This window comes from Oryctolagus cuniculus, chromosome 1 (assembly GCF_964237555.1).
Source record: "Oryctolagus cuniculus chromosome 1, mOryCun1.1, whole genome shotgun sequence".
Classification (NCBI taxonomy): Eukaryota; Metazoa; Chordata; class Mammalia; order Lagomorpha; family Leporidae; genus Oryctolagus; species Oryctolagus cuniculus.
The window spans coordinates 81130699-81144565 of record NC_091432.1 but is presented as its reverse complement, the minus strand read 5'-3'; the positions used below and the strand labels follow the sequence as shown (position 1 = coordinate 81144565).

General features: G+C 44.3%; 1 protein-coding gene across 1 annotated transcript; it reads left to right on the top strand.

The window, feature by feature from the left end:
* Window positions 1-5233: 5233 nt before the first annotated feature.
* On the top strand, window positions 5234-13867 carry LOC138846062 (tripartite motif-containing protein 64-like). Its single transcript, XM_070060622.1, has 6 exons — window positions 5234-5644; window positions 6616-6711; window positions 8311-8541; window positions 9458-9480; window positions 10384-10481; window positions 13079-13867. The coding sequence occupies exons 1-6, from the start codon at window positions 5234-5236 to the stop codon at window positions 13570-13572; spliced, it is 1353 nt and encodes a 450-aa protein (XP_069916723.1). The 3' UTR covers window positions 13573-13867.

Genomic DNA, 13867 nt, shown 5'->3' with positions numbered 1-13867 from the left:
AGAGGAACATTTCTCAAACCCTGCACTAAAAGTTTTGTTCTTTGGGGGCTGGGAGATAGGATTAGGGTGGGGCATGTGTGAGTTCTCTGGGCTTCCTGGCTTATTGTGTGACTCCTCACCTGTATGTGATCTGCCAATCATCACTCCTCAGACACCAGACAAATGAGCCACTCTAATTCTCCTAATCATTTCATCTATAGGTTCATGGAACTGAAATTACAAAATATATGGCATTTTCTATTTTTCTTTCACATAACTGTGTTTCCTAGGTTCATCGTTATTATCAGCAATAATATTAACATTCATTGAATTTTAAACAAATTATAGCTGACAAAAGACAATTCATGGAATGTTCCTTTTATTGAAACAACATAACTAAGTAGCCTTTTTTTTTGTGAACCTATTTTTTTAAGAGTTTATTACTTGAGAGTTGGAATTACAGACAGAAGGAGAGCCAGAGAAAAGGGTCTTAGATCTGCTGCTTCACTCCTGAAATGGCTGCAATGACCAGAGCTGAGTCCATTATGAAGCCAGGAGTTTCTTCCAGCTCTCCCAGCTGGGTGCAGAGGTCCAAGCACTTGGGTCATCTTCTTCTTCTTTTTTTTTTTTTTTTTTTTTTTGGACAGGCAGAGTGGACAGTGAGAGAGAGAGACGAGAGAAAGGTCTTCCTTTGCCGTTGGTTCACCCTCCAATGGCTGTTTTGACTGCGTGCTGCGGCTGGCGCACCGCGCTGATCCAATGGCAGGAGCCAGGTGCTTCTCCTGGTCTCACATGGGGTGCAGGGCCCAAGCACTTGGGCCATCCTCCACTGCACTCCCTGGCCACAGCAGAGAGCTGGCCTGGAAGAGGGGCAACCGGGACAGAATCTGGTGCCCCGACCGGGACTAGAACCCAGTGTGCCGGCGCCGCAAGGCAGAGGATTATCTAGTGAGCCGTGGCTGCCGGCCACTTGCATATCTTCTACTTCTTTCCCGGGACAATGCAAAATCCTGACCCAAGGAGGAGCAGCTGCACCACAAACTGGCAAACATATGGCAGCACTGCAAGAGGAAGCTTAGCCTACATTGCCACAGCACCGGCTGGGCCTGTCTTCTTTTGAAACTTCTATGAGATATACATGCCTTATTACAACTGTTTTGAAACAGTGGTTAATTCTCTTTTCCGGATAATCAAAACACTTAAAGAAATAAAACAGCAATCAGGTAAAATCATCCCAGCAGGTTTTACTACTATTAATTCTGAGAATCATATCTCCAGGTATATTTCAATTGGTATTTATTGATATGGCCAATCCTATATATAACTTCAACATATTAAAGTTTTAATTTGAAAGTTATCACTAAAGTTATAACTTCAACACAATTAAATTCTGCATCATGTATCAATTTGTGAATGTAAAAATGTACTTCAACATTCTATTAATTTAGGCTTTTATGCATAATATCCCCTTGATGAGTACATTCAGAAAATATCTATCAGAATTTCAAAAATTATCCCAGCAGGTTTTACTGCTATTAATTCCAAGAATTATATTTCCAGATATTCTTCCTTTGATACTTATTGATATGTCTAACCCTATACATTACTGCCTTGTATTGATTTGTGAGTGTAAACATGTCACTCACCCATCTATTAATTTAGGCTTTTATACACACTATCTCAATGGGTTTATTCAGAGAATATCTATCTGGATTTCTAAAATTAACAAGTATTGCCGGTTTCATTTCGGCTGCTCCCTTCCCATCCAGCTCTCTGCTATGGCCTGGGCAAGCAGTAGAAGATGGCAGAGTGAAGGAGAGAGGGAGAGAAAGAGATCTTCCACTAGCTGTTTCACTCTCCAAACTGCCAGACAGTTTGGGCTGGGTCAGGCTGACCCAGAAGCTTCATCAGGGAATCCCATTTGGATGCAGGTGTCCAAATGTTTGGACCATCTTCAACAGCTTTCTCAGTTGCATTAGCAGGAATCTGAAGTGGAGCAGCAAGGATTGAACAGGCACTTCCATATGTGATCAACCCTCAGTTTAAGTTGTGATGATCTCTGTCATTCCAAGCACATTCCATTTAAAAAAAAAATTTTTTTTAACTTATTTGAGGAGAAAGAGAGAGACAGAAAGAAAGGCCTTCCATAGTTATACAAACTATCTCGATGGGTGTAGTCAGAGAATATCTATCTGGAATTCAAAAATTTACAACTGTCACCTCCCAAATAATTATTCATTTCAATCAAGAGAACTTTTGTGTAATTTGAGATTGATCCAATTGCTTTTAACTAAATCACCTGAGAAGGTGTTCACCCAAAGAATGATGGGAAACAGTGCCCCTCCCCCTAGTCCTCTCTGCTACAGTAATCCCATCAGGGCGGGGCTTGCTCCTCTTGTATAAAGGTCTCACCCAGTCAAGGTGTATTCAGTTCTGAGGCTTGGTGTTGAATGGGCTGTGGAGACCTTCTGATCCTCCAGAACCCAGGGAACTCAGAGCCACCTACCTGACGCAGGATCCAATCCAAGAAGTTGCAGAGGACCAATTCCAATCGTCAGGTGAGTACTGGGTCCAAAGAAATGAATTGAAGATTTTTACCTTAAACCTTGAAAACAGAGGAATTTTCATTTTATGACTTGGCAATAAGCAGTCTTCTGTTGCTTTCAGGCATATGTTCATGTGTCTAAGAAATATATATAAGTCATCTGGGGGGTGAACCAATGGAAGGAAAACCTTTCTTTCTTTCTCTCACTAACTCTGCCTATCCAAAAAATAGAAATATGTATAAAAGTTTTTGCCTATTATAATTTTGTATCTTATAAATTAATATATTTTCTGTAATTTTCTGATGCCATATGCATCAAATGCTGAAGTTCTGGCAAGGTTGCCATAGAAAATCTTCTTGTGGAATCTGTAAAATGATTTCTCTACAGAAATTTTACAGTGCAGCCAGGTTGTCTAATGATGGTTTAATCTAAGCTAGGAAGGAGCCAGAGCTTATTCCAGGTCTCCAGTGAAAGGCACAGGGCCAAGCTCTTGAGCCATTTGCCAATGCTTTCTCAGGCATGAAAGTGGGGAGCTGGATTGGAAGTGGAGCAGCTTGGATTACACCACAGCTCCCACATGGAATGCCAGCATTGTGAGCTGTGGCCTAACCCTTAGGCCAGCCCCTAAGTTAACCATTCAAGAAAACATCTGAGACCATGGAACAAGGTCTTGGGGCCACTTTGGGAAAAAAAAAAAAAAAACATAATGGCAGATATTCACAGTGTTGGAACAACCCAGAGAGCAGCATCTAAAAGAGTGTAACTATGGGTGAAGGAGGTTTGTGGTGTAAACTACAACAGGACCAGAGTTCTGCAAGGAGGGTGGCAGCAGGGAGGAGGTGTTTCCTCTAAGGCAGAGGAGAGCCACAGGGACTTCTGCCATCCTCCCACCCTCTAACGTCTGCCAGTGTCAGCTTGTGCAAAAGCCTGGTGCTCTCAGCCCTCAGTGAAAATTTCTTGGAACAATTTACATCTGGTCAACTTCCCCACATCTCCCAAACCCAGTCTACAGTTTGCTTGTCTCTTAGCCCCTGGGTACTATTTTCTGCACCTTGTAAATCCAATGAATCACTTTTCCACCTTCCCTGTAACCTCATGATGCAAATCCAATTAGTTCTGAAGACAGAAGCTCTCTCATTGAGTGGATTTGGTGGGTGGGTCTGGTGAAATCCTGTCAAAGGGGACACACCCAGAGGAGTTGAGATCAGAAGAGAGAATCCTGAACTGGAAACGGCTGTGCATAGAACTGAAACGACCAATCACATCTGCACTTCCAAAGGTGAGACTACTCATCACACACACTTTGAGTATAGAATTTAGAGGACAGGCCTTCATGTTCAGTTTCTTTTACAAATATACTTGAAGTTTAATGATCAGATTACGGATGTTTTATCAAAGCAAATGTGTCTTTTCTACTAATTTTTTTTAAGATTTTATTTATTTATTTGGGAGGTAGAGTTAGTGAGAGAGACAGAGAGAGAGAGGGAGGGAGAGAGAAGTCTTCCCTCCAACGGTTCACTCCCCACTTGGCCACAACAGCCAGAACTGCACTGATTTAAAACCAGGAGGCAGGAGCTTCATCCCAGTCTCCCACATGGGTGCAGTTGCCCAAGCACTTGAGCCATCTTCTACTTGATTTAAAGGACAATTGGCCAGTTGTTGCCCATTGCTGTGGTTGACTGTTCACCTTTTCAGAATGTGACCATCCCTCTGATGACATGAACTAACTCTGGGAAAATGATATTTTCTCAAACTGGAAATGATTTGTGTAGTTTATTACTTGAAGAAAATGTTCAGGTTGAGGTTGAAAAGGAAACTCACCTGCTTATTGTTTTAGAAGCTGAGCATTCAACTTAACACTGATTAAATCAAATAATCTTCGATTAAGCCTGGTCTCATAACTGATTTCAGAAAAGTACCTCTGAGTTGCAAGGCAGAGAGGATAGACCCATAGTATGGAGTTCCACTGTTTTGGTGTGTGTTAAAGCTGAGCAGTCCTGCAGGAAATGAATAGCGTAGGAACTCAGAGAAGAGAGAGAGAGGAAGAGGATGAGGAGGAGGGGAGATGCAGAAAGAAATACTGATCTTGTGTTGCTTCTAGGCCAATAAGAAAATGAAAACAAACCTTGGAATCATCTCATCTTTTACCATCACCTTAAATTTCTCCAAATAAATTTGTTACGTACTGTTTATTATGTAGTTGAAAGGTTTATTTATTTATTTATTTGAAAGAGAAATTCTTAGAGGTAGAGACAGAGAGAGAGACAGGTCTTTGATTCTCTAGATCACTCTCCAAATGTTCCCAAAGGCCAGCACTGACCCAATCAGAAGCCAGGAGCCAGGATCTTCTTCTGGGACTCCCCATGGGTATGCTCAGTGGCCCAAGGACATTGGTCATCCTCTGCTAGCTTCTCAGGCACATCAGCAGGGAGCTGTTCAGAAGTAGAGCAGCCAGGATGTGGGCCCTGCAGCCCATGGTTTTAATCTGTTGCACTACAGCACCGACCCAGGTTACTTCCTTTAAACAACCATAATACATGTATTACTTTCTTATTTCTGTTAGATTGTAGACCCAGCATGTTTATACTCATGATGTGTAGGTTTGTATGCAGGCAAGTAGGGGAAGAAAACGGTACACAGTGCATGCTTTCTCTCTTCAGGGAAGACCACTTTATTTCTCTCTGTTTTTAAAGGATCTTCATCGAGACATGGATCCAGCCACGTTGCAAGTCTTCCAGCAGGAACTCACATGCCCAATTTGCATGAACTTCTTCCTAGACCCAGTTAGGATAGACTGTGGACACAACTTTTGTAGATCCTGCCTTTCTCTGAGCTGGGAGGAAGCCGAGACTCCCATGTGCTGCCCAATGTGTAAGGAGATGTCAGAGAAGACAAACTTCAAAACCAATGTCGTGCTCAAGAAGCTGGCTTCTGCTGCCAGAAAGTACCAATTGAACCAGGTCACCAGGTTGCAGGAGCAGGTTCCTGGTGAGCAGACAGAAGCAGCAGGGCTCCTCACAGAGGTGGACAAGAGCCTGCACTATCAGCCTCTCTCTGGATGCCCACAGCCCGAGATACATGACCACACCATGATGGAATGTGCTGCTGAGGAGTCCCGGGTGAGTAATGCCTCCAGAGCCATGTGGATTCTCTGGGATCCTGAACTAGAGAGAAAGGTGGGGATTTGTGGAAATGCAGTGGAAGTGGGTGAGAATGGAGACTGTGATGGTAGTGATTTTTCCCTGTGAATCCCAAGATGTAAATGTGTCCTTCCATGTTGTTACTCAATGGACCCCATATTCACAATTGGGTTGAGTTGTCATGAGGGGGAGCCAGCTTAGAAGCACTGTCCATGCAAGGCCAGTTGGTAAGGTGCAGTGCAAGTGGTCATCAGCAGAAACTTGGGCTTGTGCTGCAACTGTGACTGCTTCACAGCCAAGTAACATAAACACCGTTTCTAAGGAAGCAAATTTTATTGACTTTATTCACATTTTCTATTGTAAGTTTCATCTTTTATTTTTAAGATTTACTTATTTCAAAGGTAGTTTTATATGCAAACACAGAAAGCAAAAGAGAGAGAGAGAGAGAGAGAGAGATGTGCCATACAGTTTGTGGGTTCCACCACAAATGCTCACATGACCAGGGCTGGGCCAGGCTGTAGCTGGGAGTCAGGATATTCTTTTGGAACTTTCCTGTGGGTGTCAAAGGCCAAAGCACTTGGGACATCTTCCGTTGCTTTCACAGACCATCAGAAGGGAGATGGAGCAGAGGTGGGGGGGGCAGGACATGAACTGCAGCCCACATGGCATACTGGTTTAGCAGGAGGCCAATGAACTCATTACACTGCAATGACATCCTTGTAATTTTCTACCACACTCAGTATCCCAAATCTAAGACTCAAATTAGGTCAACTTGTGAAAATATGACCACTCCACTTTAGTCACAATCACTTACATCAGAAAAAGAAGTCAGAATACAACAATTAGTAGTCTCAATACCATTCTCTCAACCACCACCATTTCTAATAAGTACGGAGGTAAAATATACAAGAATATATTCCATGTTGCTAAATCTTATCATTATTCTGCAGGAAAAGCTTTTAAAGGAAATGAATACTTTATGGGAACTGATCCAGGAATTGAAAAACAATGTGACAGAGGAAATTAAAAAGACTCATTCATTCAAGGTAAGAATGAAAAAGATGTTCTTCAATTACTATAATGCTTACAATCACTATACTGCTTTGGCAAATTCCGTTTACCATGAAGAGTTTGTGATTTCCTCCCAGAAGCAGTGGTGGTTTCAAATGGTAACTCAGTGATCACAAATCCTGTGCCAGCCAAGACACCTAGTGAGAAGCATACCCTGGTGTATGGAAAACAGGTCACCCCAGATACTCCAAGTCCAACCCTGAAGGTTTACACAAACCTTATCCAACACTAAAGATAGCATTAAGTATGGCTATGAAGAAGCAGTGAAAAGTAGAATCGTATCAATTAAGAAAATGAAGTCATTAAAGAAAACTGTGTGACGTGGACTCTGTCGCTCCCCGTCTCCGTGGAGGAGCAACACTGAACCCTGCCTAGGCTTCATATCCGAGTCACCACACCATTATGTCGCTCCCCCTCTTCGTGGAGGAACGACACTAAACCCTGCATAGGTTTCCTATCCGAGTCACAGCACCATTATGTCGCTCCCCGTCTTCGTGGAGGAACGACACAGGACCCTGCGCTGTTCTTCTGTCTGCTCGGCCCTCCCCGGGTTTGCTGCTGGTCCTTCCCGGGTTGGCTGCTGGTCCTTCCACCTCCGTGGAAGGGCGGTTCCCCCTGCCACATTCCCCACTTCCGCGGGGGAGCGGCACACCGCCGGCCGGCTCTCTCGGGGGCTGCACAGGTGTTCCCCTTAGATGTTCCTGGTGCATGCCGTCTCTCTCCTCCTTTATAGTCCTCCTCCACCAATCCTAACTGGGCTGCCCACATGCCGAGTACGCTGCTCTCCTCCAATCAGGAGCAGGTCCTGCAGCTTGTCAAGTTGGTGAGAGGCAGCTGGGTAGAAGCTGTTGCCTCCTCTCCCAGCGCCATATTGTGGGAGAGCAGATGCATAGAATAAGTCTTAATTCCAGTAACTCAGTCCAGTCCGGGTTGCTCCCAACAGACTCTACCTAAATAGTTCTAATTATTTAGAAGAATCAGGCAAAGGAACAGAACAAACTTAAGTAGGCTTACATTACAGTCAAAAGAGTTGATGGGGTACAAATACTGAAGAAGCTTCAGAGAGGTGGTGGCAGAGGGGGGGAAGGGGGAGAATCACCTGAGATCATTTGGTGAATCTTGATTTAAACATAGAAAAAGACTAAGAACCTACAGGAGGCACGCACAGAAAAGACTTGCATATACTCAAGAGGTGTTGCATGGGTGAGGCAGAAAGTCTGCAAAGTACGTTTTGAAATGTTTTATTTAGTTGAAAGATAGAGTGATGAGGTGAGGGGAGCATCCATGTACTTGTATGTTCCCCAGCTTATAATGGCTGGACCAGGCTGAGAAGAGGAGGTTGAAACATCATCAGGGTCTCCATTGTGGAAAGTAAGGGTCCAAACACTTGGGCCTTCATCTGCCTCCTTCCCAGGCATGTTAGCAAGCAGATGGATGGGAAGTGGAACAGCAGGGACTTGAAGAGGCACTCCTATGGGATGTCAGTGTCTCAGGCAACTCTGGAAATAATATTGGCCATTTCAATGTTCTGTTCAGCATGAGATATGTAAACTTTTTACCTAATATCTCTGCAGGAATATGTGTCCTTAAGGGAGCTGATGATCAAAGCTCAGTACCAGAAGTTGCGTATATTTCTCCATGAGGAGGAGCAACTGCAGCTGCAGGCCCTGCACAGAGAAGCACAGGAGATTTCCCAACAGCTCCAGGGTAGTGAAATGAGAATGACCCAACAGAAACACCAGGTGATAAACACGTACAGAGAGCTGGCTGAGGTGTGTCACAAGCCTGACATGGAGTTACTCCAGGTGAGCAGGGAGAGTCCATGTTATGGGAAAGAAGTGCTTTTCTGGGCAAGGGCGTAAGAACCAAAAAATGATACCTGCACCTATCACTACTTTAAGCTGCATGATTCAGGTCTACTGCCCTGTATCTTTATTTTTGCCCGATCGCTTGGTTCTGCATAGTCTGATAATCTTTTGGGTGCTTTTCTTTGTCACAATTCAGATAAGATAAAAGTCCCTGCATTGTAAGCAGGAAAACTACTCTAGAGAAAATTATCCAGGAACTCAACGACCACACAAGGGTTACATCTTCGATTAATTCTCAATTTATTCTCCCCTCCAGGGGTGCTGATTGTCCAGAGGGTTATATAAGGCCTGTGATATCAATCGGTTTGGCCCTGCCTAGGCAACCCCAGAATATTCAATAAATCTGAAGGATATTTATTTTTGGTGATAATTTGTTGTGTCCATGAATGATGTTGTAACTATCCAATTGCCTTTCACAGAAATAATATTCCCTACTCTTGCCTCCATCGTCACTGGGGTACAAAACTGAGAACAATTATCTGATGACATTGAGGCCTTGCCTTTGCCTAAGAAAGCTTTGATAATCATTTGCAGTGAACTCCGATGTTCGGAGGTTTCCCTGCTTTGCAATAATGTTAGCAGCAGTCAGACCTCTCTCTGGAATGTGAGTGGGCATGAGGGAACCTACAACCTAATCTTTTTACAGCTGCACATCTTCATCCTGAGTACCACCTTCTTAATTCACACAGAGGAAGTTCCTCATGGATCAGGTCATAGTCTGTTATTAACAGACTCTGATCCCTCTTTACAAAATCATAAGGAGAAAATATATTACTACAAATTAACAATGCAAGTATTTCATAGAGATCAGAGGAGAGAATTATCATAACTGAATGGTTTTTTTTTTTTGCAGGATATGCAGAGTGTATTAGAAAGGTAAGTTTACAATGAGAATCTGCAATGTGTAAGAAAGTTGTGTTCTTGCTGATGCAGCAGATGCTTCTGTTTTGCATGATTTCCTTTGATCTTCCTGACTATTTACCAAGTTGTTGGATAAGGGATTCTGAGGTCTTCTACTCTTTGGTGCCAGATGAGGTGTGGGTGAACCAAAATATACAAAAAAAGATTTGACTTTCTGGGCTTTATTTCACCTTTTCTCTCCTCCCCTTCCTTTGAAACTATCCCAACCAACCCTTATGTTCATATTATTCTGAGAAATCCCAGAGGAGGCCCCACCCTTGAAAGAGGGAAAGTGAAAAACACACAGGAAAGAGCAATTCCCACAGCAGGGAAGGAGGAGGGAGGATTCACTCCTGGGAGCAGCAGTGAGCAGGTCCTGCCCTCTGAGTCTGTCCCAGTTGCTGGCTGGATCAGGGGCATCAGCCACCTCAGCTCCCTCAGGACCATGGCTGCCAGTTTGGATTTCCATTCCCTTGCTTGGCAGAAAAGCTCACAGCCTCCTGGCTCAGTGCAGATCCTCCTGACTGTACTGTTGGGGATGTCTGTTGACTGAATTCCCATAGATTCTACCTAAAAGCCCTGCTCTCTGTAGCTACTCAGGATTTCTGTTTTACCTGAAGTCAAGTGAGGGATACAGGGGGCAGCCACTGTCATTTGAGAGGTTGAATAATGTCTGAGAAGAAAGAGGCAAATGGATGTGATGTGAAATTTAGAGAGAAGTACTAATTTTATCTCACCTAAGGTAGTGAATACATTTATTCTTATTAGATGATAATGGGAAAATTCCCAATGAAATATCTTGGATTTACAGCTGGTACTTTTGATTTGACCCTGCTATTGCCCTTTGACCTGGAGTGTCACTCGTGTGATTCCTTACAGAGCAGAGCTGGTGCAGACGCTCCGTCTCCAGGGGGTGAACCCAGAGCTGACATTGCGGAACATCACTGGACTCAGAGAGATGCTAAACAACTTCAGAGGTGAGCTCAGCCTCCATCCTTCCAGCCCTAATTTCCTTCTTCACGGCTTTTGTGCCTGAGCCATTTCCTATTTTATTTCATTTTGTGTCCCTGAAAATGTTATAGGATTTTTTGAAACTGTGCCTTCTCACTTTGTTTCATCACATTGCAATGATCGAAACTGAAATTTGTAATGAGCATGCTGATGTAAGCAAACTACAGGAAGAGTATCCAGGTCATTTGATTAAGAAGGGGTACAATGCTCACTTCTTAGAGCAGCAGTCAAAACTGTGTGTTTACTCCATCCACTGCAGGTTTTTAGGGAGAAATAGAGAGAAAGGGAGCTCTTCCACCTGCTGCTTTACTCCCCAGAAGGCCGCAATGGCCATGGCTAGCACAGGCCAAAGCCAGGAGCCAGGAGCTTCTTCTGCTACTCCCACAAGGGTAGCAGAGGCTCAAATATTTGGGTCATCTGCTGCTGCTTCCCCAGGCCATTCTCAGGGAGCTGGATTGGAAGTGGAACAACTGGGACATGAAGCAGCTACCATATGGGATGCCCGTGTCAGAGCCATCAGCCTTAACCACTATGCTGTAATACTGGCCAGATCTTAAAGTTTAAATTTGGCACTTGTGTCGCTCCCCCTCTTCGTGGAGGAACGACACTAAACCCTGCCTAAGCTTCCTATCCGAGTCACGGCACCATTATGTCGCTCCCCCTCTTCGTGGAGGAATGACACAGGACCCTGCGCTGTTCTTTTTGTCTGCTCCGCCCTCCCTGGGTTTGCTGCTGGTTCTTCCCGGGTTGGCCACCGTCCCTTACACCTCCGTGGAAGGGCGGTTCCTCCTAGCCACTATCCCCACTTCTGCGGGGGAGCGGCACACCGCCGGCCGGCTCTCTCGGGGGCTGCACAGGTGTTCCTTCAGATAGATGTTCCCCTTAGATGTTCCTGGTGCATGTTGTCTCGCTCCTCCTTTATAGTCCTTTTCCAGCAATCCCAACTCTGCTACCCACACGCCGAGTATGCTGCTCTCCTCCAATCAGGAGCAGCTCCTGCTGCTTATTGGTTGAACTGGAGGCAGCTGTGTAGAAGCTGTTTCTTCCTCTCCCAGCGCCATATTGTGGGAGAGCAGATGCATAGAATAAGTCTTAATTCCAGTAACTTAGTCTAGTCCGAGTTGCTCCCCACAACTTGTGGTTTTTAATTTGTTCTATATGCCAAGTACATTTATGCTGCACTGCTAATATAGCTATTATCATTGATAAACTCAGAAGTATTTGACCAACCCAAAAAAGGAGAAATTCTCACAAGCAGAACCATTCCGGCTGGCACCGCGGCTCACTTGGCTAATCCTCTGCCTGCGGCCCCAGCACCCCGGGTTCCAGTCCGGTTGGGGCTCTGGATTCTGTCCTGATTGCTCCTCTTCCAGGCCAGCTTTCTGCTGTGGCCCAGGAAGGCAGTGGAGGATGGCCCAAGTGCTTGGGCCCTACACCCACATAGGAGACCTGAGGAAGCACCTGGCTCTTGGCTTGGGATCGACGGAGTGCACCAGCCACAGCGTACCACCCGTAGTGGCCATTTGATGGGTGAACCAATGGAAAGGAAGACCTTTCTCTCTGTTTCTCTCTCTCTCACTGTCTAACTCTGCCTGTAAAAAAAGAGCAGAACCATTCCAATACTATCAATGATTCTGAAAACAATTAAATGATGAGAGATCTGTGAACACAGTGCAATGATGTTAGGCCTGCAGTAGAGAGAGTTCAGGGACAGACGGTTGAAACCCAGATTGGGCTAAATCCACATCCTGAACAGATAAGCTGAAGTCAGAACATTCTTTAAGTATACTACTTACTGGAGCATGAGTTTTATTTTGGAAATATTCAGATGTGTAGCTGATTTCCCATTTAAGATCTATCACATTTCAAAGTATTGTATTTACAAATGGAATTAAGTAAAACACTAAAGGATACTTTCCTAGCCAAGAAAGTAGAAGTTGCATCGTTGTCTCAATACATGCTATCGAGTGGTAGGCATTTGGCTCAGCAGTAAAGTGTCTTGGGCATCCTTACCCCATAGCACAGTGCCTGGGAATCAGTCCCACCTCAGCTTCCATCCAGCTTCCTGCTAATGCACACCTTGGGGGGCAGCAGATGTTATCCCCAATGTCTGGATCCCTGCCATCCATGTGGGAGACCATGTTTGGATGCTGGCTCCTGGCACAGGCCGGGCCCAGCCTTGGTCGTGGGTATATGGAGAGTGAGCGAGCAGATGTAACATTTCTCTGTCTCTGTGTCTCTATTCAAAGACATATAATTAAACATATATATTCAAAACTATTGAAATAATTAACACTCTAGATCAACCATAACCCTACTTCACACAGTGTGTGATATGTTTAAGCTCCTTTTCTTATTTTTCTCTGTTGTTTGATTATTTTTTTTTCCTGGAAATGCACTTGAACCTTTGATTTTCTCAGTTGAGTGAATCTCAATTCATTATGCTACCTTTCTTCTGTTAGTTTTCCTTGCAAAGTCGAGTGAAGTGAATCCACGGGCAGCAAAGTTTTGTCTTCAGGCCATGGAAACAACATTCATTGATCAGATTGTTCTCTTTCTACAGTGGATAATGGTCTGAGGAGGGAAGTGGCCCGCCGCTATGTAAGCTTCTCTGAAGATCTCAGAAGAACAATATTTGGAGAAGAACATCGCAGTGCTCCCAACCATTCCCAGAGAGCAGAGAGCTTTGCTGTGTGGGGTGCTCAGACCTTCACCTCTGGCCAACATTACTGGGAGGTGGATGTGTCATCCTCTTCCAACTGGATTTTGGGAGTCTGTTATGATTCCAGCACAAGTGATACCAGCAACATTATTCATTTTGAAGAAGCATTTCTCCTGGCCTCCCTGAAGAGTAACAACCATTACATCCTCTACACCAGTGTTCCACCCTTAACTCACTATGTGAAGAGGCCCCTGAGTATGGTTGGGGTGTTTCTGGATTGTGACCATGGAACAGTGGGTTTCTATGATGTTGACAAAGGTGCCCTCATACATTGTAACGTTCCAACCCAGTTTACTTCTCCTCTGAATCCCTTGTTTTGGCTTGGTCCCCCATGACATGTCAGGTTTGAGGATGATTCTTTGTGAACTCCCATATGGAGGAGCTCGCCACCCTGGGATATTTTTATGTGAGACAGCAGGATTGTTTTGGAGCACGTTGTAACTTCATGAGCACAGTGTAGTCATAATTAGAGCTTGGTTAGAAACCACACAGCATACAACTGCAATGAATATATGAACGTTTTCTATTAAAATTTATTTTAGTAAAGAACTTTGAAACTTTCACAGTTATCTGACCCCAGTACTTTTTCATCATGCTGTAAAGAAATTCAGTGTCTATTAGTGTACACTC

Excerpts from the sequence above, each read along its gene's own strand:
- LOC138846062 (XM_070060622.1), top strand. The coding sequence starts at position 5,234 with ATGGATCCAGCCACGTTGCAAGTCTTCCAGCAGGAACTCACATGCCCA. Across the intron at positions 5,645-6,615 it reads GTGCTGCTGAGGAGTCCCGG|GAAAAGCTTTTAAAGGAAAT; the intron begins GTGAGTAATGCC and ends ATTATTCTGCAG. Across the intron at positions 8,542-9,457 it reads CTGACATGGAGTTACTCCAG|GATATGCAGAGTGTATTAGA; the intron begins GTGAGCAGGGAG and ends TTTTTTTTGCAG.